We start from the raw sequence: 22,146 nt of genomic DNA, 5'->3' as shown, positions 1-22,146 counted from the left end.
CTGATGTGAAAAAGAATTGCTTCTTTTCTCCTTTCTGACAAAAGATTGTAGTGTAAGTGCATGCCTACAGCAGTTCTCCAGGGACAGTTCTCAGGAGCTGCAAGAACACATCTTATTGACACACATGGGCCACCAGGAGGGCTAAGTTAGGAGCACTAGGAACAGAGTTGTGCATGGTGACCACCAAAGCTCCACATGAGCCCCAGGGATATGTGTGCATTTAGCTCGTGCTATGTGACCATGTGAGGGGCTTTCCAAGCCTTAACCTTTGAATCCCATTGCCAAGTTGTGTGGGAGGTTTCACCTGCTTCTGTAACCCTGGGCCACAGCATAAGGCCTGGCCCAGAGGAGAGGCTCCTAAGTACTCAGTGAAGGAATGGATTCCCAGAGTGAGTCTGCCGTCAGTCTGTGTTTCAGGCTTCTTGGGGGTCTCTGAGTGGGTGCAGTCCCCTGGCGAGTGCAGAGGAGCCAGGTCAGAAGGGACCAAGCTGGCCTGGTGTTTACCCTACTTACCTGCCCTATTCTCAGCTCCTCAGCCTCCGAGGGAAGAGTGAGAACCTCCCCTCATGGGCATTGAAAATCACCATATGTGACAGTGTGGGGAGGAGAGCAGTGACCCTGCTGGGATTCCCCTTCCTCCAGGACAAAAATCAAATCATGATCCTCAAAGGCTATTATAAGAGAGAGAGAGAGACTCCTCACAGGGGGAAGATATCCCCTCAGGGCTACCTAATAAGCCCATTATTATCATCCCCATCTCTTCTGTAAGAAGACCGAGGCCTGGGAAAGTTAAGACAGTTCCCAGGGGTCACATGGCTGTCCCAGGGGACAGAAAGTACTTTCAGAGCCAGTAGTGGGGTCTGAGTGGAGGTGACAAAAGTCTGAGCTCACTGGCCGCAAGACCTCAGGTGAAGCGCTTATCTATGGGAGGCTTTAGTAATGTCATCTGTGGAAGAAAGTCAATAAAACCCTTCTTTCAAGTTCTGGGAGTACTGAAGAAGCTAATGTGATTGTAATAAACTAGTAAGAGAGAGGTAGTTTGTGTGGTGGCAAGAATGTAGCCTCTGTTCTTGAACTAGACCCTCAGGAGGAATCCTGGCCTCACTAGTTGCTTCTGGCAGGCCAATTGCCCTCTCTGTGCCTCACTTTCCTCCTCTGTAAAATGGGCATGATAGTAGCAATCCCTATTTTACAAGGATTAAATGGGTCAACGTGTGTAAATTGATGCTTATGGTGCCTCCACAAAGTAAGCACCATGTTATATTTGTTAAGTACAATAAATAAATATACATTTTTTTAAATGATACTTGAAATTCTGCCATAGGGAAGAGAGCCTGACACAATTCTGTTAGGAACAGAACCAAGACCAATGGGTAGAAACTGAAAAGAGACAGAGCTCCTTTCAGCAACAACACAAAGAACTTTTGGTTAGCAGTCAGAACTGAGCCACAGCATTCAGTAAGCAATAAAGTCTAATTACAGACGGGATTTTCATCCTTCCCAAATGGACATAATAATATCTACCACCCAGGGCTTCGGGGACACTAAGGTGTTGCATTGAGCCACCACGAATGTGTCTGTTTCCAATTAGACCTCAGTAAATGATAATTATTTTATTGCCTTGTGATGTGAGTCATACAGAAATTCAGAAGAAAACCCTCATCCTCCAGGGCACACAATCCAGTGGGGACAACAGACATAATTAATAACAAGCATTTATCATGGACCAATCAGTATTCTAAACACTTAACAAATATGACATGTGGATTTCTCCCAACAGCCACATGAGGTAGGTATTCTCCTTGTTCCCATTTTATAGAAGAGGAGACTGAGGTATAGAGAGGTCAACCAGTGTGGCCAAGGTCATGTAACTCATCAATGGCAGACCAGGAATTTGACCCCAGGCTTCTGGCTCCAGAATCTGTATTCTTACCTATTTGTTAGACCACTCTTTTAAGGCAACTGTAATAGTACAGAACAATACATGCATGGATGGGACAAGCACAAGGTCACATGAGGGCCTCTTACCCATCTTGGTACAAGTGTCAGTGAAGGCTTCACACCACATGCAACGACAGAACTCAATCTCAGCAGATTAGGGAAAAAACAGTAAATGGCTAGAAAGGGCATTCTAGGCATAAGGAACAGCACTTACACATAAGAGAAGGAGCTGGGGGCTAGGGTAGGTGGTGGGTAGGAGTGGCCAGAGTTGAAGTGGAAAGGCTCAATCCTACCAGCTATCAAGGGCCTTGAAATTCTGTGGGTCCACCTACCATTTGGTAGGTCTACAGGTTAAAATTACATGGGCTGCTGCTTACCCATGCCTCTTCTCCCTCTCTATACTTTCCCTGCAGGATTAATTTGTTCACAAACAGTTTGGAGGGCCCAGTTCTTGATCACAGGTATTACGGCGGCGCATGCTCCCCTCATTACATTCTGAACACGAGGTTTAGGAAGCCATACAATGTGGAGAGCTACACCCCACAGGTATGTGCCAGCCAGGAGGCCCGTACAGGGTCGTGAGCACTCAGGCAGGAGCCGACTGCCATGGCTGAGAGGCCAGGCCTGCAGCCTGTGACTGGGCGAGTTTGGGGCATCCCTTTCTCTCTCTGAGGTTCAGTTCTTCATGTGTAAAGTGGGTGGCTCCTTCCTCATGACATGTAGTGAGGCTGACATGCTACATAAAGTAACAGCAATAGCTGTAGTAGCAGTAATCATACTAACAATAATATTAAAAAGGTACCAGGAAGACAGTATAGCTCAGGATTTGGAGTCTCACTGACGTGGTGGCTCTACAATTTTCTACCTGTGTAATCCGAAACGCTCCAAGTCTCTTTCCTTTCCTTTTCTTTTCTTTTACTTTCTTTTCTTTCTTTTTCTAAATATTTTATTATTTATGCTAGTGCAGTTGTCCCAATTTTCCCCCATTGCCCCCTCCACCCAGACCACACCCCTATTCCCATAGTCAATCCCCATGCCTTTGTCTATGTCCAGGGTCCCTCATATATGTTCTTTGACTAATCCCCTCTTCCTCTCTTTAAATTGGGAGTTATAAAGGTTCTACCCTGCAGGGAGAGGACTACTGCAGGAACGTGCATAAACGCTCAAGACACACCGCCATATCTGGTTGAATAGTGTGCCCTTAGGAAATGTTAACTCTTGTAGTTACCAAGTCCTTGCCTGTTTGTTAGAACCAGGCATTGTTCTAAGCTTTTGAAGTTGTAAACTGCTCTACCAATGGAAGCCTATTGTGATGAACGTGCAAACTGAAAAGCAGTCTCACAGAGGGTGGGATTTAGAATAGACTGTGTTACTGTGAGTGACATGCACTTAAGATCTGAGGAGAAGGCACTGGGGCTCAAGGCCTGGCTCTGCCTCCGGTCCCAGTTTTACTTTAGCCCAAGTTCCTTTCCCACTGCGGGCCGCAGTGTCTTCATTGTGAAAGGCGAGGCTGGAATAGATAACCTTCATGGTCACTTCCTCTTTGAAAACTGTGCATAGTGAAGCCACTAGCCCATCCCTTCTCCCTTCCTGCTCCCATTGTCCCCACGCATACTTATTAGCCAGAAAGGAAAAAGTGATCCTGGGAGAAACACGCCCTCTCTCATGGAGCCAGTGCCCTCCCACAGCCTATACTTTTAAGAGAGGATCTTAGAACAGCCGTTCATCAACCAGGCCCAGGCCAGAAATACAGGGTGGGGCAAAAGTAGGTTTACAGTTGTTTGTATGGAAAATACTGCAATAATTAATCACTAGTAACACAAGAATAAACTCTGTTTCGCATACTCACAACTGTAAACCCACTTTTGCCCATGCCTGTATATTTAGCCTCTTCTCTTCATAGCCAAATTTTTTTGAGTGCTGTGCCGGGTGCTGTACAGTACTTTACCCGTATAAACTCAACCCTCGGAACAAGCCCAGAGGGAGGAATAACTATTGTCTCTATTTTACACGTGAAGAAACTGAGGCATGGACAGGTTAAGTCAGATGTCCAAGGTTACCCAACTTAAAAACAGCAGCCTTATTCCCGGCCCCACCCAGAATCGCACCTGCTTCTCGGTATTGGCAGCTGAGGTGTTATGGAACCACAAGTGTCTAGAAGCTGACGATTGTTGGGTAAGAGTGGAAGCAATTTGGGACTGGTCACTCCAGGGCCACCAAGGCAGTACCCTTGGCAGTTCCCCCTGTGCACACAAAAAAATGGTCAGCCCTTATTTTTAAGCAAGGAGTTCTACTGAGGTCTCTCAAAGGCTTCTTCCTGCCCCTGTCACTTCATCCCCACTGTACCACCTTTGATCAGACTCTCATTTCTTGTCAGTGACATTCCTCTTACAGCCTCTCATTGGCCTCTCTGACTCCTGATTTGTCCCTACCAATCCAACCACTACCTTGCCCTGGAATGATCTTCCTGCGGTTCAGCGGCTTCCTCTATTGGCTTATCTTTGGATTAAGTCCAATTTCAGAGCAAGTCATCCAGAAGCCTCAGCATTCTTGCACCAGCAGGTTCTCTCACAACACCTCTCTATTCTCCTCACTCTTGTATCTTCTGATACAACTACACTAGAACTCCTTGCAGTTTTTAAATACATTCTGCTCTTTCCCACCTCCGTACCTGTGCCTAAGCCAAGTCCACAGCCCAAAATGTTCTCCTACCTTTCTGCCAGTTCAAACCCAAACCAAGCACTCAGCTCTGAATATCACCCCCTGGCATTGAATGCCTCTGTTTCTTTTGCTGGGTCAGGAGCTCCAGGGGAGGGACTGAGTTGGCTCTGAGTTTTCAGTATCCAGAGCACCTCATCCAGCATCTGACAGATAGTAAGAATACTGTGGATGTCTGTGGGCTTGTACTGAACTGATGTGAATCAAATAAAATAAAAACATTTTCTTTTTTCTTCCTTTAGACACAAGGCAAGTATGAATTTGCATTGACAGAATATGAATCATACTCAGATTATGAACATAATGTCACAAAGTTGGAAACCAGCAAGTCCAGTTTCAGCTTTGGTTTTAAAGTACCTGGAATATTTGAACTTGGCATTAACACGGCAACTGATAATAGTCAAAGATTTGTTCGCAAAACCAAACGCTTCTCTCATACTGTAAGTACCCTTTTGTTGCTCTTCAATTTCTATATATTCATTTCAATTTTCATGCCCACTGATATGTCTATATTCCACATTACTACTAGTCCTAGCAACCAATTACATTTCTATTATCTTGAAAACCTTTCATACATACAAAAAATAGCATGGTGTTATGTTAACTTACTTTTTGGAAGGTCAGGCAGCAATTGCCTTCTCAAATTATTTACCCTCATTTTCTAATAAGCTTTTCCCCTTGGTTTTCATTAATTTAATATTGTAGCTTTGCCAGACCAAATCATCTCTGGAGAGTTTTCAAACCCAACAATTTTACTTCCATCTCAAACTTTCAGCTGACATTTCTTTCCAGAAATTCACCCAAGACTTCTTCTCTGACTTTTTGGGGGCATTTGGTGAAGGTGACTTCACATCACACATCTGTTTCTCCTCTATTTTTCCTGCTCCTTATCAGTTCCCTTCCTGGGGTCCAGTATCTCCAAGTGTTCTGTTCTTTTTTTAAAAAATTATGTGTATTGATTTGGGAGAGAGGTAGAGAGAGAGAGAAACATTGATCAGTTGCCTCCCATTCATGCCCCTACCAGGGATTGAATCTGCAGCCTAAGTCTGTGCCCTTACTGGGAATTGAACCCCCAATCTTTTGGTGTGTGGGACAACATTCTAATCAATTGAGCCACACTGGCCAGGGCTCTTCACCTGTTCTTTAATTTGTGACATCTTTTCTTTCTCTACAGCCAGCCCGGGTGACCTCTTCTACTTACCTCCCTCCTCTCTGTGGACAAACCATGAGCCTTCATCATTGCCCCTAACCTTTCTGTGAATCTCTAACCAGTTATAACCTGCTCCTCTGGGTATCACGACCTGGATATCTTGCTGACACTCCAAAGCAAGTTCTTTCTCCTAAATTTTCTGTGTGAAATATCATTCTTTTTTCTACTACTTTCCCAGGCTAAGAATTCCAGAATCATATTTGATTCTCTTTTCTCTTCAGTTCTACCCTTTTTGGCCACCAAATCCTTTAGTATAACTGGTCAATATTTTTAAATCTTAACTTGGATTCTATCTTAACTAGCCCAGGCTCTGTCCTCTCTTGCTCTGCCCTCCTAAAGAGTCTCCTGTCTTCCAACTTGCCCCTTCAAATTTCTGCACTGCTGGAAAAATGTTTCTACAATGCCAGTCTAATCATATCATGTGCTTCCTATTGCCCATAAGATGAAGGTCAAAGCCCATGACTTGATGGAAGAGGAGTAACAGGAGTGGGAGGTAATGGGATGTGATGTTGGAGAACAGGTAACAGGCAGATTTGAGGAACTTTGAATTCCAGAGTGAGGGACATGCATTTTCTCCTCTGAGGTTTTTCAACTTCGGTGTGACGTGATGGAAAAATAATCTAAGAGGCACATGTGGCGGGGGAGGGGGGACACCAAGACTTAAAGTTGGCAGTGATTTATGTGAGAGGAAGTGGTGAGGGGCTCAGAAAGGCCTCTGGTGCAAAAATACAACCAGTAGAGAATGAGTAGTAAACTTTTATTAGACTATAATTACCTTGGTTTACTTTTCCTCATCTTCTAGGCTGTGAGCTCCTTGGCGGTAGAGCCTGGGTTTTTACATTTTTAGACTCAGAATGGCACTTTGTAGGTGCTCAGTGGTGAAGGATAGAACTGATTAAAAGGAAATTACCTTGTTAATAGAGAAAATGAAGGGTACCACCCATTTACTCCCTCTCTTTCTTCTTCTATCTCTCTCATTTTCTTGTCTCCCTCCTTCCCTTCCTACCTCCCTGATTCAAATAGCTACTTATAGACTGTGGACTCTGTGCGAGACACTAAACTAGAGACTTGGGACCCAAAGACAAATATGCCATGATGCTTGCTTTCACACTCACTGTCTGGTAGGAGAGGCAAATGTTTATGTTAGGTAACCTATTATTAATTTTCTAATAGCAGTTGTAATACAGAATGGTATATGCTATAAAGGAAATATAAGCAAAGTACAATGCAATCCTGGAAGACAGAGTGTGTTTAGGAAATTCAGAAATAATATCAAACAGGTGGCAACAGCTAAGCAAGGATTTAACATGTAAATAAGTGTGTGTCAGGCGGAAAAAAGAGGGAAGAGCAGTTCCAGCAGAGGGAACGGTGTGTGCAAAATTATATTATGAACTAGAATGGCAGATTGGGGAACAGTAAGAGGTGAGATGATGCTTGATGTATGGTGTCGGTGGTGGAAATAGTAAGGTATGGAGAGGAATACCTGAAGGTTGTAGAAGCTAAAGCCAGAGAGGCTATTGGGGCACAGGTTGTGGAGCTCATGTATGCAAAGTAAGGGAGTAGATTTTATTCTGGAGGCAACAGCGAGCCAATGCATGGGTTTGTTTTAAGGCCAGAGCAGCATTATAATAGTACAATCAGAATGTAAGGATGTCAGTTCTGATTAGAAAAAGGAGAGAGATGAGTGAGAGATCTTTTATAATAACCCAAGGAAGAGATGAAGCCTAAAATATTTAGAAAGATCATGAACAGAGCACCTCGTGACTGCTTAGGTTGGAGAGGCAAGGAAGAAGGAAGAGGGTCATGAGTAACTGGGGCAGGACTAGAGTGGGTGACAGCCAGGCAGACACCAGTGGGTGGACTGGGTGAGGGGTACAACCAGAGCTGGTGCAGTTTTATAGAACTGATTGTTCAAGCTGCTGAATTTTTAAGATTGGGGCAGAATGTACGCCATGGACACTTTCCACATTTTCACTTTTTTTCTCTGCATCCACAGCAATGTAGCAGCCTCTCTCCTTGGGTTATATTATGAACACCTCCTGGATGTTTGCGCTTCACCTAGCATCACCACCTTTCAGATGATCCCACAAATCAGGGTCGCCAAACTTTTTCTCTAAAGGGCAAAATGGGCTTTGTGGGGCTGTACAGGCTCTGTTGACACTACTCAACTCTACCTCTGTAGTATGACAGCAGCTTTGGACATAAACACGTGGGCATGGCTGTATTCCAATAAAACTTTATTTCCAAAGCCAGGCATTGATTTGGAGTGCACAGGCTGTGGCTTATTGTCTCTTGCTGTACATGACAATGTCTAGCCCCCCTAAAGCACTGCTTTTACTCTTTCTTGAGTGGCTTTTCTTCTGCAGAACATAAAGAGGTTGCCTTTGTGGGTCAGCAAACCCTGTGTCCCAATACAGTTGCCACTTGTGCCCATGCTGCCCCCTGCCATGTCTGCTTCTGGTTACCTCCCCTTCTCGTTCCTTATTTGCTACTTTAAGGAGGTGAGTGCAGAGCTAGCTCTTCCAAGCTGAAAAGGACATTGGAATATTTATGAGACATGTCAGGGAGGCTGCTTCCCTCAAGTATCCTAAAGGAATCATAAGAGCGATGACCCTGGACAGAGAACATCGGTTGGTATTTGTAAAGTTCATCTTCTCGTTCCAGATTCCTAACTTTAAAGGTCTGGTTTTCCCATGTTGGTATTTCATTTAGAGAAGCAAATTTCTGCACGCACGCTCTGACCTTGAAGTGGCACGTTACAAGCTGAAATCCCGAGGCCTCATGCTCCATCATGAATTCCTTCAGCGAGTCAAGCAGCTGCCCCTGGAGTACAGCTATGGGGAGTACAGAGATCTCTTGCGTGATTTCGGGACTCACTACATCACAGAGGCCGTGCTTGGGGGTGTTTACGAATACACACTCATTTTGAACCAAGAGGCCATGAAGAAAGCAGGTACGTGGCCCAGGGGAACATGGCCCTTCACCTGGGCACATGTGAGCTATGTGTGTTGATGGGGAGGGGATTCCATTAGTTGTGGGAAGAAGAGTTTTAAGTTGTGCTCCTTGTTTTCCTACTCCTTCCCTGGCTTTACTTTCACAATTCTATCTACATATTCTTCTTCTTTTTTTAACTTGCTAAGGTTGGTTCTCTACCCAGCCCTCCATCCAGGCAGTCCTCTTTCTACAACTCCTATCTAGACAATAGCATCTAATCTCAGGGCTTTAGATGCCTTCAACGTGCAGATAACTTCCAAGTTTTATATCCACCCTGGGTCTCTTCTCTGCAACCAAAATTTGTGTCAAAATGCGTCCTTGATACCTCTATTTGAATGCCTAACAACCATCACAACTTTAACATGCCCCCCAAAAAGAACATTTGCTTTTCTTCCCCAAATATGTTTCTTCCATAGTCATCCACATCTCAGAATAGTTCCGTCATCTAACTAGAGGCTCAGGCAAAAACCTAGAAGTCAACCTTGATTATTTTACCTTCCTTTCAACCTATTAGCACATCCCATCAGCTCTAGCCCCAAATTTCATTTTATCTCTGTCTTTACCATTATGATCTTACGCTCATCCCAGGACCAGTAATTCTCAAAATGTGAATGTGAATTCTTTGAGGATCTTGTAAGAGGCACATTCTGATTCAGTAAGTTTTAGGTGAGGCCCAAGATTCTTCATTTCTGGGAAGTTTGACATGATGTCAATGCTGCTGACCCATAAACCACACTTTAAATATCAAGGTAGCAAATTATTATTATAGCCTATGAACTAATATTCAACTCCAATTCCTCTTCTACAATCTGTTCTCCGTATAGATATCCATTCTCCATACAGATACAGTCTTTCCAGTTGTAATTAACTACAAGTCTAAGGCATGATTCCTGCTTCCCAACCCAGTACTGTTTCCAACAACATGGCACTTGTCCAATTAAGTGACCTGCCCTGGGTCACAGAGTTTACAGTGGCAGAGCCAGGGCTTGGTTATAAGTCCAGGGTACTTGCTAGGAGTCATGTGGTGCATTAATGTAAATTTATGTCATGGTAGCCTCAGTCTTGCCAAGATCGGAGGTACCTTTCTCCATAGAAGTGGTTTCAAAAGTGATTTTCATGCTTCCTCAAAAAGGCTCTGTAATAAAATAAGTTGGGGAAACATGATAGATCCCACTTTAGGTGTTTCACAAGCATACCACCATAAGCGACCTCTTCACCTCTTCTGATACAACATTGCTCACACTTACTTGACCACAGAAGCCTCTTTCCTTATAAAACTTACTAGTACAAGAATTATAAGAAATGTTAGCAAGGGATTCATGTTTCAAGGAACATGCTTTGGGGAATAGTGATCTGCACCAACACTACTAGACACCCTGAGTAGTCAAAATTCTGGTTCTTGCACTGGCCTCAAAGTGTTACAGAAAGGTGCTTACAAGTCATACCTGAGATTTCAGCATGCCCAGGGGAGGAGGATGGCTGGGGGAGAATTAGAGTGGGGCAAGTGAGAAATGATCCAAAAATGAAGAAGAAATAAAAATGGACCCCTTTGCCAGGTACTGTACCAGACACTTGATATGCATTACATCAATAAACAAGCTCTTTCTACTACATCAAAGATGAGAGAAGGGTGGATCGGGGAAGGGAGACAGATTGCAGCAACCTATATTCATTGGCTCTATCCCTACCTTTTCAGAAAAGGGCTCTCTGAACACTTCCCCTCTTTGGCAGGCAGCAAGAACCCTCAGAGTCTTCGAGGAGGCTGTCGGGGAAGCTGACACTGATCTCTTAGGAGATCTCTGCCCTGGTGCAGTAGCTGCTTGCCTTTCTTGTCATCAGACTGGCCACCCATTCATTTTTACCCAAGTCCCTGTGTAGCATCATGACATCCAGCAAGGGCCGAGCCTCCAGAATTAATCACAGGGAAAAGGACAAGGTGAATCACCTTTAGGTCAAGAGCCTCTTTTCTTGCTTCTTTCAGATTATTCTCTTAAGGATGTTTATGCCTGCACCAAAGCAGGTTTTAAAATCGGTGCTGCAATCAAGACGGTCTATGCCAAGTTCGGTGTGTCGGGGGAGAAATGCGAGAATATTCTGAAGGAAATAAATGGTGAGTGGCAGGGGCCTGTGACTCCTATTCTTATCCTCTTTCTCTTGTGAGCATCTCCAGGACCTCACCTTTCTTTAAGTTAAATACTCAAGAGTCCAAGACATTTCAATTAAAATAATAATAATTCATTCAGTAAAAATTTTCCTAGCCCCTACTATGTGCTGGGCATACAAAAATGAATAAAATTGCATTTATATCCTCATGGTACTCACATGAAGTAGGAATACAAAGAACCAGTAAGAGAGTGATAAGCACCAAACCCAGCCCAGGGCATCCCTGCAGGCTTCCTAAGGGAGGGATCATTTGAATTGCCACTGGAGGAGTCAAGTATCAAGGTTGTGTTTTAGGCAGGAAAAAAAAATCTAACAATGGAACGTTAGTTGGGAGCTAATTCTACCCAGAGTTGGCCCTCACTAGGGGAAGGATGCTAGGCTCAGGGTGGTAGGCAAGGAGGCTAGTTCTTCCCTGAGACAATGGGCTTTACAGAGACTAGAAGAACAGACAAAACCACAAATCATGCAGCAGAATCCCCTTGGCAGGGTACTGAAGCCAAAGTGTAGAGCCAGAGGTCTTAGGAGCAGGCAACTTGAAGGCCATACAAGGAAGCTGGGACTCACCATGGCCAGTGGGGCAAGAAAGAGAGGCTGATGAGCAGGGCTCCCATCCCCAACCCCTTTGCAGCTCACACAGCCCTCCTTTGTCTGCTCTAGTTAGTAAGCTTATGTGAGAAAGAGTTCCACAGCCAAAACAAAAATTAACTGCTCATCTAGCACAATCTCTCGCATTGTGGCTAATGTGTGTTTGATCATTTTGGTGCATCTGGTTTGGAAGATGCATCCTACATACAGAGGCATACATAAACTATAGGTGCTCTTTAAAGACTATTTGTAACGTGATCCCCCCATCCAGGTTGCTAGATAGAACATCGCTCAGCACCTCAGAACCCCTCACCAATCACAACTCCTTCCTTCCTTTTCAAGATAGCACCATCCTGACTTCTGTGTTAAACAAGCTCTTCCTTTCTTAATAGTTTTGCCTCCCATATGTGTCACTTACTAGTATGGCTCAGTATTGTTTGTTTTTGAACCATGTATGGATGGAATGTAATCTTTTCAGTTCTGTGGGGCTTTTTTTTTTCATTCAACATCATGTATTTGTGTATGATTATAATTCATTTCCTTCACTGCATAGTATTTTATTGTTTGAATACATCGCCTTGTCCATCCCACTGTTAAATTTGGGTTTTTCACTATCTCACACACTTAGAATCAATGCTGCTATGAGCATTCTCACTCAGGCATCTGGCCCACATGTGCAAATGTCTCTCCAGGGACTACTCCTAGGAGTGGAATTGTTGGGTTGTCAGGTATATTCTTTTTCTAGACTAGATAGTTCCAAGCTGTTTTCTAAAATGGTTGTACCTGTTGACACTCCTACCAGCAGTATGCAAGGCTCACTCACTTCATACGATGTTTAGGTGTTGCACGCTCAGGGCTGGGTAGCCACTTTATACCAGTTCTTTTGGCTTTGGGCATATAGACAAATTAGAATGGGAATGACTCACTGATGTGATTGAGCACTTTCTGGGAAACTCCAAGAAAAATCAAAATAATAATCACTCTATAGTGGACACTCTTTCATAGGTATCTATGCCCTGCAGAGCCCAGCTCTTACAGATTTTCCCAGCCTTTTCATCCCACACAAAGAAGTGATATAGCTTAGAGTTTGGACAGAGCTCTCTGCATAAATTCCTTCACGCCAAGGCCTAAGATTTCTTCTCTGCAAAGTAAGAATTACATACTTTCTCTGTCATGATGAAGATTGAGTGAACGTATGTACAACACTTAGATTAGTGGCTGATACATAAATGATCAATAATCTATCTACCAATCTATTTACCTATCTATGATCTATGAATCTATCCTTATGTATAGATGGATTTATGTATCTATTTACCAATTTATTGTCCTATCTATGATCTATCAGTCTACCCACATGATGTATCTATCTATGTAGGTATCTATCAACTACCTACTAATCTATTTACATTTCTATGAGTTTTTAGTCTATCCATTTCTATCTATCTACCTATCAGATATCTATCTTCCATTGACTAACATAGTGACAGGCATTTATAGATACTCAGAATAAAAGTCCCCCTTTCTCTGTCCCCAAATTGCATGTATATGGATTGGGTAAGCAGTCCTTTGCCCCTTGCAGTGTGCCTTCCTTGCTGGTAGGGATATCTCTTGTCTACCCACTTCTACAGGGCAAGTTCAGTGAATATCATAGTAACCAGGTTGTTAACTGGGTTGCAGTAAATTTTAAGGTGCAAAGGTAGATTCCCTGGCATTCTAGGTCTCTGTGTTCATATCAGACAGAAACAATAAAGACAGCATGGTTGAGGACTTGGTGGTCCGAGTACGAGGAGGAGCAAGCGAGTACATCACTGTCCTGGCGTACAGGGACCTGCCGACAGCAGACCTGATGCAGGAGTGGGGAGATGCAGTGCAGTACAACCCGGACATCATCAAAATCAAGGTACAGCTGGCAGCTGCTTTATCCATCCTCCCTCTATTCAGAAAATAGCCATGAGGGGCTACTGTGAGCAAGGGTATGGGATATAGAGCTCAATAAGACCCAGCCCCTAATCTTGAGATGCATGCATTATAATGGAAATATAGCTGGAATGAACTGATTACAATATGCTGCTCAGCACCAGCTAGAAACCCCTGACTCCCTCTCACTTAGATCCCCAAGTTGCTAAAGAAAATGAACTATCACCTTCTATTCCAACCTTATTAATTGTTTCCATTTCATCAGAGTACTCATTCACTTATTTTTGTTCACTTAAATATTCATTCAAGCAGTCAACAAATAGTTGCTGTGTTCCTGCACTGTGATAGGAACTAAGGCACTGGAGGAAAATAGAGCGACATGCAAGGATGAAAAATACAATCTATGCTGAACAGTAAGACACATCCAGGCATAACTATCTGGCAGGGCAGGATAATACATCATGGTAATCACCAACATCTTTGGGGCACATATTCATGACACTTGGCCAGGGGCTTTAACAGTGTTATTTGATTTAATCCCCATAAGTCTTCAAATTAAGTGTGCTTATCTCTATTTTGTGGCTGATAAAAACCAAGGTCACAGAGGTTGCACCGATCTGTGGTTGCTCAGGAGTCTCTACTAGGTCCAGACCTGGTACTTGCATCTTTTCCCTCCCCTTCAGACTTTTAAAAAATAATGATCCCAACCACCTGTCACCCAAACAAGAGCAGTTTTGCAAACTTAAACTAAAAGGACATTTGCTGGAACAGGGCTGTCATACACATCAGCAGCGGTAGGTCCTTGCCTGTGGGGCCTTCAGGACGGTGTCCATGTCATATCTTACACCATCCTCTTCTCACCATCATCTGTACTGTCATTGAGCGTCCAGCCTTCAGCCCCTGGAGATTTACTCTTGCAGCAAAGGAGGGGAACTAAGGGGCTAGAGCTCCAGTAGGACACTTTGCACTTTCCAACCCTGGCAATTTCCCACAGGGTCTTTATTTGTATGTCAAATGCATAGTTTCTGCAGAACAAGAAGGCTGCCATTCAAATCCTCTCCTTTGCCACTTATTCAGTAATGACATGTAGACAAGCATCAGGAAGGACAGAATTGCAGGCAGCTCGAGGAATCTGGTATTGGTAGATGGCATGGTGGCATGGGTTTGTATTATATAAGGACATGGCAGAGAACAGAATTCAGGGAAAAATAGATCCCTGGTGTTTACATTTTAGTTGTCTCTTACCTGAACCTTTTATTTAAAACTGAAAGTTAATGGATTACCCTGATTACCTATCTAAATAAGTTGGATATGCCAGAATTGAGAATGTCAAGAGGCAAGCATATATGTGGTATCAAATGTGGTATAAGGGGGGAAGGTTTGCGGGCTAAACTTCTCAAACAGGACTGCAAACAACCACAGATGTGTAGCACTTTCCTGAGTCTTCTCAGCATACATGGGATGTAGTAGAGAGTCATACCTACACAGTCAGTGAAGGGTTCTGCAGAGCTACATGGGCTGAAAGAGGGGAAGAGATTAGAGAATCAGAAACGTTTTCTGGAGCACGGGACGCAGGATCATTGAAGGTTTATATGCACTTCCTCTGTACATTCCTAACCTGAGTTGGAAACATGCATTTTGGGGACCCTACTCCTTCATGAGGTTTCTGGCAAGAGAAACCTACAAATGGCTTCACATTATCTCTGACTAATTCTTCTTTGCAGAGTCCATTTACCAGGTAGCTAGAGCAGTTATTGCTTCTCAGGACAGGAGAGCCCACTACATAAGCAATTCCTAGACACAAGTGTTAGCTGAAGCTTGTGTACATAGACCAGTGTTGAAGATCATGATCTAAGACATGATTCCTGTAGAATCCAGGTGGGTGAGGGAGAAAGCCAAAGAAGAACCCATTGCTACTGTTTACTGGTGAACTTTAGACACAGAGAGAGGGCTCTTAGTTCACAGAAGAGTTAAGGGAAAGCAAAAAGCATATAAAAAAGGTTTGAGCACAAAAGATTGACATAACATTCAAGATGCAAAAGAGTGGCATTCATCTAAAATATAGAAAAACAAGTAAATTTAAAATGCATTTGCTTTGTGATTATAACAAAATTCAAGAAAACAAGGAATACGTGACACAAAAAATAGGAGCTGAGATGTTTAGACACAAATCACATGAAAAGGGAAGTAGCTGAATATAGGAAACCAAACCCACAATAGCAGAATTAAAAGCTACATGGGAAACTATAAGGAACAGAATTGACACTGCAAAAAATTGAGCCAGTGATGTGGAAGGTGCTAGAAAAATGTTCTTAGAATGTAGGAGCAAAAGGTGGGATTAAAACAATTACATGAAAGAAATATGGACAGAGAGTACAGAGTTAAAATCTAAAACTCAGGGACTTCTTCCTGAGAAGCAGACAAGATTAAGTGTGAAGATGCATTAATTAAACACATAATGAGGGAAATTTCACAGAGCTGATAGTGCAAAATGAGCAGCTTGTTGAAAATTAGGCAAAAGTACTGGGTAAAAAAACCAACCAAACAAAAACTGTACTGAAACACTTCCTGGTGATTTTTTTTTTTACTTGTAGCAACAAATATGTCCTATAAAAATAGAAGTCATAGTGCTCTTAGACTTCTTTGCAACACTAAATGCCTGAAGATAGTGGAGTGACAACCACAAGGTCTGGAAGGAAAAAAGCATGTGGTGGACTGAAATGATCCTTAACGGCTGAAAAATCCCAAAGACATTTTGAGACATTAAAGAAAGTACATAAAGCGTGGCCAAATTTAGCAAATGCAGGATGCCAAATTAAATTTGAATTTCAGACAAATAAGGAATAATTTTTTAATAGAAGCATCTCTTTGGTATTTCATTGGGCATAGTGATACTAAAACAGTTATTTGTTTTTGATCTGAAATTCAATTTTAACTGGGAATTCCATATTTAACTAGCAACCCCAGTCACCAAGTCCATCATCTGTACATATTTCCATAGTTGGGGCTCCTAAGCTGTGGTCTGAGATCCAGGCTGATGGAAGCCATTGTGTGGAGCATAGGCATCGTCCAAGGTGAAAGGAAAAAATATAGTAGCGAATGGTGCCCACAGAGATGTGAGGACAGCCTAGGTTATGCTGCAGTGAAACAACCCCCAAACCTCAGTGACATGTTCAAAAGTATACTGGCCAGGGGGTTTTTCCCACCGCCCCCCAGGTGTCCAGGCAATGAAGGCTTTACCTGGGCGTGTGCACCCAAGATCACCAGCAGTGGAATGGAAATAGGAAAAGTCATCTCACTCTGCTCCAGAAGATTCAGTCTGGAAGGGTCACTCCCTCTACTCACCTTTCATGGCTCCAAACAACTCACATTGCAAACCTGTCCTTAAGGATGGCAGGGAATTGCAGCCCTGACACCTGCCCAGAAAGAAAAGAAGCTGATATATTTGGTAAACAGATAACAACCATCATATCTTTCTAAAGCAGCTTAGTGAAAGATTCTCTAAAAAGCAAATTACTCTGACCAAGAGAAAGTTTAAAAGACAGACGTTGTGTTAGCATTGCGTGGGCAGATAATGTTGGATGTGGACTGATGGGACTGATGACACCACCCTTAAAATAAATTCTGAATTTCAAATAAGGAAACCATGCATATAATTAAATGGCAGGTGGCACACCTACAAAATAATTTGGCCACACATGGAATTCTAACTGTGTAAGGACTGATGCAATTTATAAGAAAGACAGATCTCAAAGAAACAGGCAACGGCCAGAAGAAATCAGAAAATGAATAAATATGCAAAATTTTCAACTTCCCTAGGAAATAAAAATTAAAGTAACGAAGCAATATTTTTTACATATCAAGTTGACAGTGATTAATAATCAATAATACTTAATGTCCGTTGAGAGTGGTGAGATGGGCACTTTTATAAAATGAGATGGGCCTATAAATCGTTACAACCCTTTAGGAAAAGAATTTAACCATACACACCCAAAACATTAAAAAATGCTTACAGCTTTTTATTTAATAAGTGTAAATGCAGAATCAGCTAAAGAAATACTGTTCACAGTTGGTAAAGATGTGTGTATAAAAACATTCCTTGTTTTATGTTATTTATAATAACAAAAGAGAAAATAAAAAAGGAAACAAACTAATGATTTAATAACACAGCAAAAGATGAATATGTTCTAATTCATCTAAAGAACATAGGAAAAATCATTTTATGCTCATAATATGATGTAAAGTGGAAAAAGTGGAGTACAAAATTATACTTGTCTTAGGCCACCAATTTGGTGTCAATAGAATATTTGTCCATCTACCTATCCAAAAAAGATACACTGAAAGGCAATAGACCACACAACGGTAACCGTTCAAATCCTTTCCCACTACTGTGGGAATACTGTGGCTCTGGTAAATCTTTTTAACTTTTCTATGCCTTAGCTTTTTCATCTATAGAATGGGAATACAGAAGACTACCTGACTCATAAGGTTGTTGTGGAGATTAAGTTAGATAATGTACGTAAAGTATTTAATTCGGTACCTAATAAATGCTAGCTATGGCAATAAATATTTGTTGTCATTTAAAATGTCAATCACCAGGGCCCATTACAGACAATTGCATAGTGTTTAGTAGATAGCACCCATCATCTCTTTGCAGCAATGTGATAAATAAAATGTTTATAAGGGTAGGTGTGCTAAGGACCCAATAATCAATGTGAGTAGTTAGGACTGTGTATTTAGAGAAGAGATGGGAAGGAAAAATGAAGGGAGAGAGAGAGCCGAAAAGAGAGAAGGGCAGGAAAAGAGGACCAGTAAACCAAAGAAGAGACAGATAAATCATATGCATTTAATTTAAAAAGGAAGCTGTGAAGTTTTGAGGAGTTGCTTCTCAGAATTCCACCAAAATCTGCAAAATTTGTTGAACCCAGGGATAGAGTTTAGAAATAGAAATAGTCAAGCCATTTTGTTGACGGGAGAGACCTGGTTCTTGCTGATGCATGTAAAGAATTACAGATCAGCAAATCTATTAGCGTGCAATGGGAGTTTATTAGTGATCTGTTCCCCTGGAAGAGAACAGGCCTAGCTAAGGTTGGGGATGGGGGTGAAAGGCATAGGTTCAGGGCAAAGCAGGGTGGTGAAAGTGAGGGCGGCTAAAGGCCAGGGTGGCCAGAGAGCCAAGGGCACCCAGAGTGCCCCGAGTCCTTTGTTCTGAGGACTCATAGAGTTGGTAGGATTGGAGTAAAAAAGTTACTTAATGATTAACGGGTAAATGTGGTGCCACTTTCCCTGGGGGGGATGTGACTACCCAAACTTAGGTATATGAGGGGGTTTCTTAGCCCAAATCCTTATCTTGCCTCAGACTCCATTTGTTAATGTTGTACAACAGATACATGACAGGAGGCAGTTATTTAAATTTGGGACAGTTACCTGAAGTTATTTATGGGCTCTTTCTATAAGCATTAGGGACTATGGCGTAAAACACATAGTGACCAGAGGTAGGCAATTCACCAAAGTTATTTTATGGGCTTCTTCTTTGGACACTGTGGACCCTCTCCCACATTTCAGGTCTTGGAAGGAAAGCACAGTTTCAAGGCTTTCTTTCCCAGGTAGTGGAAATACTACATAGCATTTCAAGGATTGCCCTCCCTCGATGCTAACATAGTGTTTCTTGTGATGCTGGAACACCTGGCAATATTATCAGACCAGGCTCATGACGGCTGAGTTAGCAGGTGAGACATGTCTCCCTCCTCCTTCCTGACTCAGTTTATTATTCATTCTACCTAAATGATAAAAGGTATTTCCTGGCAACCAGGATGCTAGGCACTGTCCAGTAACAGCAGTGCAATCTGAGTTCTTCCTATGCTGTCTCCTGCCTCAGTTTTTATCAGGAATCATCATGAACTAGTAGGAAAAACAAGTGCTGTTGTATGAGTTACTGACTTCGTCCAGGTTATTTAACCTCTTTTGAAAACAGGGCTAATGGCTGCTATCTTGTGAAAATGAAGTGGGATCCTGTTTGTAAACCACCAGCACAGCTCCTGGCACACAGTGTACATGGAAGATTTGTTCCAGTTCTGCTTCTCACTTGTTCTCTTTCCTGGAGCAAGTCTGGTAGTGCTGGTAGGGAAATGCCTGGGTAGTTAAAGGCAGCCTTTCAGAGTACTCCCTAGGGAAAGCTGTTGGACGAGCTCATCATTGGTGTATAGCAAACCCAGCCCCTTCCCTCCTAATCCTCCTCTATGTGTGGGCCAGCAGGCTGGAAGCTTCTGCAAACAGCCTCTGGATCAATTCATTGACCACAAAACAGTGAGACAATGGGACCACCAAGGGGCCTTGCTCTGCCCGCTGGGGCGAAGGTCAGCATCAGATGCATTAAGAAATGGAAGCAATTTTCTTCTCACTGGAGGTTTCTATTAGGCATGATTGCCTGTATTTAGACAGACCCTAAACTCTCCAGGGCTGGATTCGGGCAGGATCACTAACAAAATCTGGAGAGGATCCTGGCCTTGGAGCTGCAACTAGAGCCAAGAGAATTGACATTTTTAACTACATTTTGGGGCTTCGCCTCTGGTACTTCCTTACCTACAAATGCTGCCACTTCCATCGGTGGCTTCCAATTCTCAAACACTACCATGCCCTCTCAGCAACCAGCATCACTGCTTCTGCTTCTGCGGTTCTGCTATCCACACCCTCTCCTCCACATCTGCCATTACTGCCCTGATGATGAGGTCTTCATTCCGTACATCTATCCGCTTTATCAGTGGTTCTCACTGTGCTCAGGGCTTGGATGCCAGAGACACAGCTGAGCAGTTGTGGCCCTTATCTTTAGGACTTTACAATCTAATTGGAGAAGAAGAAGAAGAAGAAGAAGAAGAAGAAGAAGAGAGATTTCGACACAGAAAATTTAACAACCAAGGAGCAAAAAGAATTTGTATCAGATGAGTAGTATAGAGTGTTCTGAGCATTTCATGGTGGGAAAGTGTTCTGTGAGTTTTGGAGCTCGGGAAAAGCTTCCTGATAGTGGCTCTTGCATGATATAAATGCTTTTGATAGATTTGGAGCGGGGAGTGGTGCTAGGATGAGGTTCCTTTAAGACTTCCAAAGAGCTGTTTGAAAAATCACCTCCTCCCTCACCTGAGAAAGATTAACTGCCTGCTCCTCTCTATTCATTACAAGTTTCCACTGTTACCTGTCACCACTGTGCTGCATCCCTTAGTAAGTTTGTCCCTATCTCTAGACTCAGAGTTTCTTGTGAGTGGGGATTTTATTTCATTCCTTACTTGTGCAGAATTCCTGGCACTGAGGAAGTATTCAGTAAGTACTGGTTGACTTGAACTTGAATGAGCTTCTTTGTGAATAGGAGGTGGAGTGGGACAGAGAAACAATGGGACACCCATCTACACACTGTGGCTTTTACCCAGTTCCATATGAATCCACTTTTGGTCTCCACGTATGCACTGACCCCTTGCCCATTCCTGCAGAACCTTGCTTTCAGCTTCTATTTGATTAATGTTTTCTGTTGACAAAAAGGCCTTTCCTCCCTTCCCAGGTAGAGCCTCTGTATGAACTGGTAACCTCCGTAGACTTTGCCTACTCCAGCACGGTGAAGGGGAACATGAAGCGGGCCCTGGAGGAGTTCCAGAGAGAAGTCAGCTCCTGTGTCTGTGCTCCCTGCCATGGGAATGGAGTCCCTGTCCTGAAAGGTACCACTTCCAGGCAGCTGGTGTCCCTTGTGGAAGCCCTCATCTGGAGGGGCTGGTTGTGGGGCCAGAACAGGTTATTAAAACCACATATCCTCCAGAGTAGCTCAAGGAGAGTTTCTAGGTCAGTCCCTAGTCCTCTACCTCAGGCCCCAAAGTCTGTCATGAAGTTCTTTCCATTATCTCTAAGGGGAGGAAAGGACCCCCTGGTCATTTGGAGTCACTTAAAGCTGAGCTTCTTCAGCCTAACTCAGCATTAGAACTATGGGCATACTTTGGAGACAACGCATTGTAGGTTTGGTTACAGATCACTGCAATTAAGTGGGTATCACAATAAAGCAATTCTTAGTCTTTTTTCTGGTAAAGAGTCTTGCCTTCCATCTATTAAAACAACCACAACACCCGTGAATGGTAATAAAGTGAAGCACAATAAAATGAGGTATGCCGTGTTTGAGACCTTCAGAACTACTGATGCTTGGCCCCAACCTGCATCATGATGTATCTCTGGGGAAGAGCCCCTCATAGGGATGGTGAAACCATCTCCAGGTAGTTCTAACCTGCAGTCTGTGTGTGACTCAGGATGGCCAGAGTCCCCATGTCTCCTGCAGTGGAAGCAGGAAACCTCTGCACTCAGGTGCAGCTCATGGCAGAACGCACTACGTTCCTCTAAGGCAGCAGATGCCAGACTGTGCGTGAGAATCACCCAGGGAGCTTTTCACAAACACAAAGCCTCTGCCCGAAGTGAATCATTGGGATTAGCCTCTGAAAAAGCCAGCCAGATGATTCCACTGTAGAGTCAGGGCTAAGAAGCTGTTCTACAGCTGAATCCATGGCAGAGAGGACTGAGGATTTCACTGAGCTTATGGACTAGTGAGAAAGCTGGACTTGAACAAAGAGTTATGCTGAAATATACCA

The 22,146-nt window shown here is 43.1% G+C and overlaps 1 protein-coding gene across 1 annotated transcript in view; it reads left to right on the top strand.

The window, feature by feature from the left end:
* The window catches only part of C8B (complement C8 beta chain), a 40,318-nt gene that overhangs the window by 13,128 nt on the left and 5,044 nt on the right, over positions 1 to 22,146 (top strand). Inside the window, exons 5-10 of the mRNA XM_054573769.1 lie at positions 2,355 to 2,487; positions 4,902 to 5,099; positions 8,582 to 8,822; positions 10,845 to 10,973; positions 13,351 to 13,514; positions 21,081 to 21,234. Of these exons, the coding sequence (XP_054429744.1) occupies positions 2,355 to 2,487; positions 4,902 to 5,099; positions 8,582 to 8,822; positions 10,845 to 10,973; positions 13,351 to 13,514; positions 21,081 to 21,234 (1,019 nt within the window). The remainder of the gene's footprint in view (positions 1 to 2,354; positions 2,488 to 4,901; positions 5,100 to 8,581; positions 8,823 to 10,844; positions 10,974 to 13,350; positions 13,515 to 21,080; positions 21,235 to 22,146) is intronic.

The sequence above is a fragment of the Pteronotus mesoamericanus genome, unplaced genomic scaffold, assembly GCF_021234165.1.
Source record: "Pteronotus mesoamericanus isolate MK-2021 breed Mesoamerican mustached bat unplaced genomic scaffold, CSHL_Meso_final contig_105, whole genome shotgun sequence".
Classification (NCBI taxonomy): domain Eukaryota; kingdom Metazoa; phylum Chordata; class Mammalia; order Chiroptera; family Mormoopidae; genus Pteronotus; species Pteronotus mesoamericanus.
This window is presented reverse-complemented; position numbering and strand designations above follow the sequence as displayed.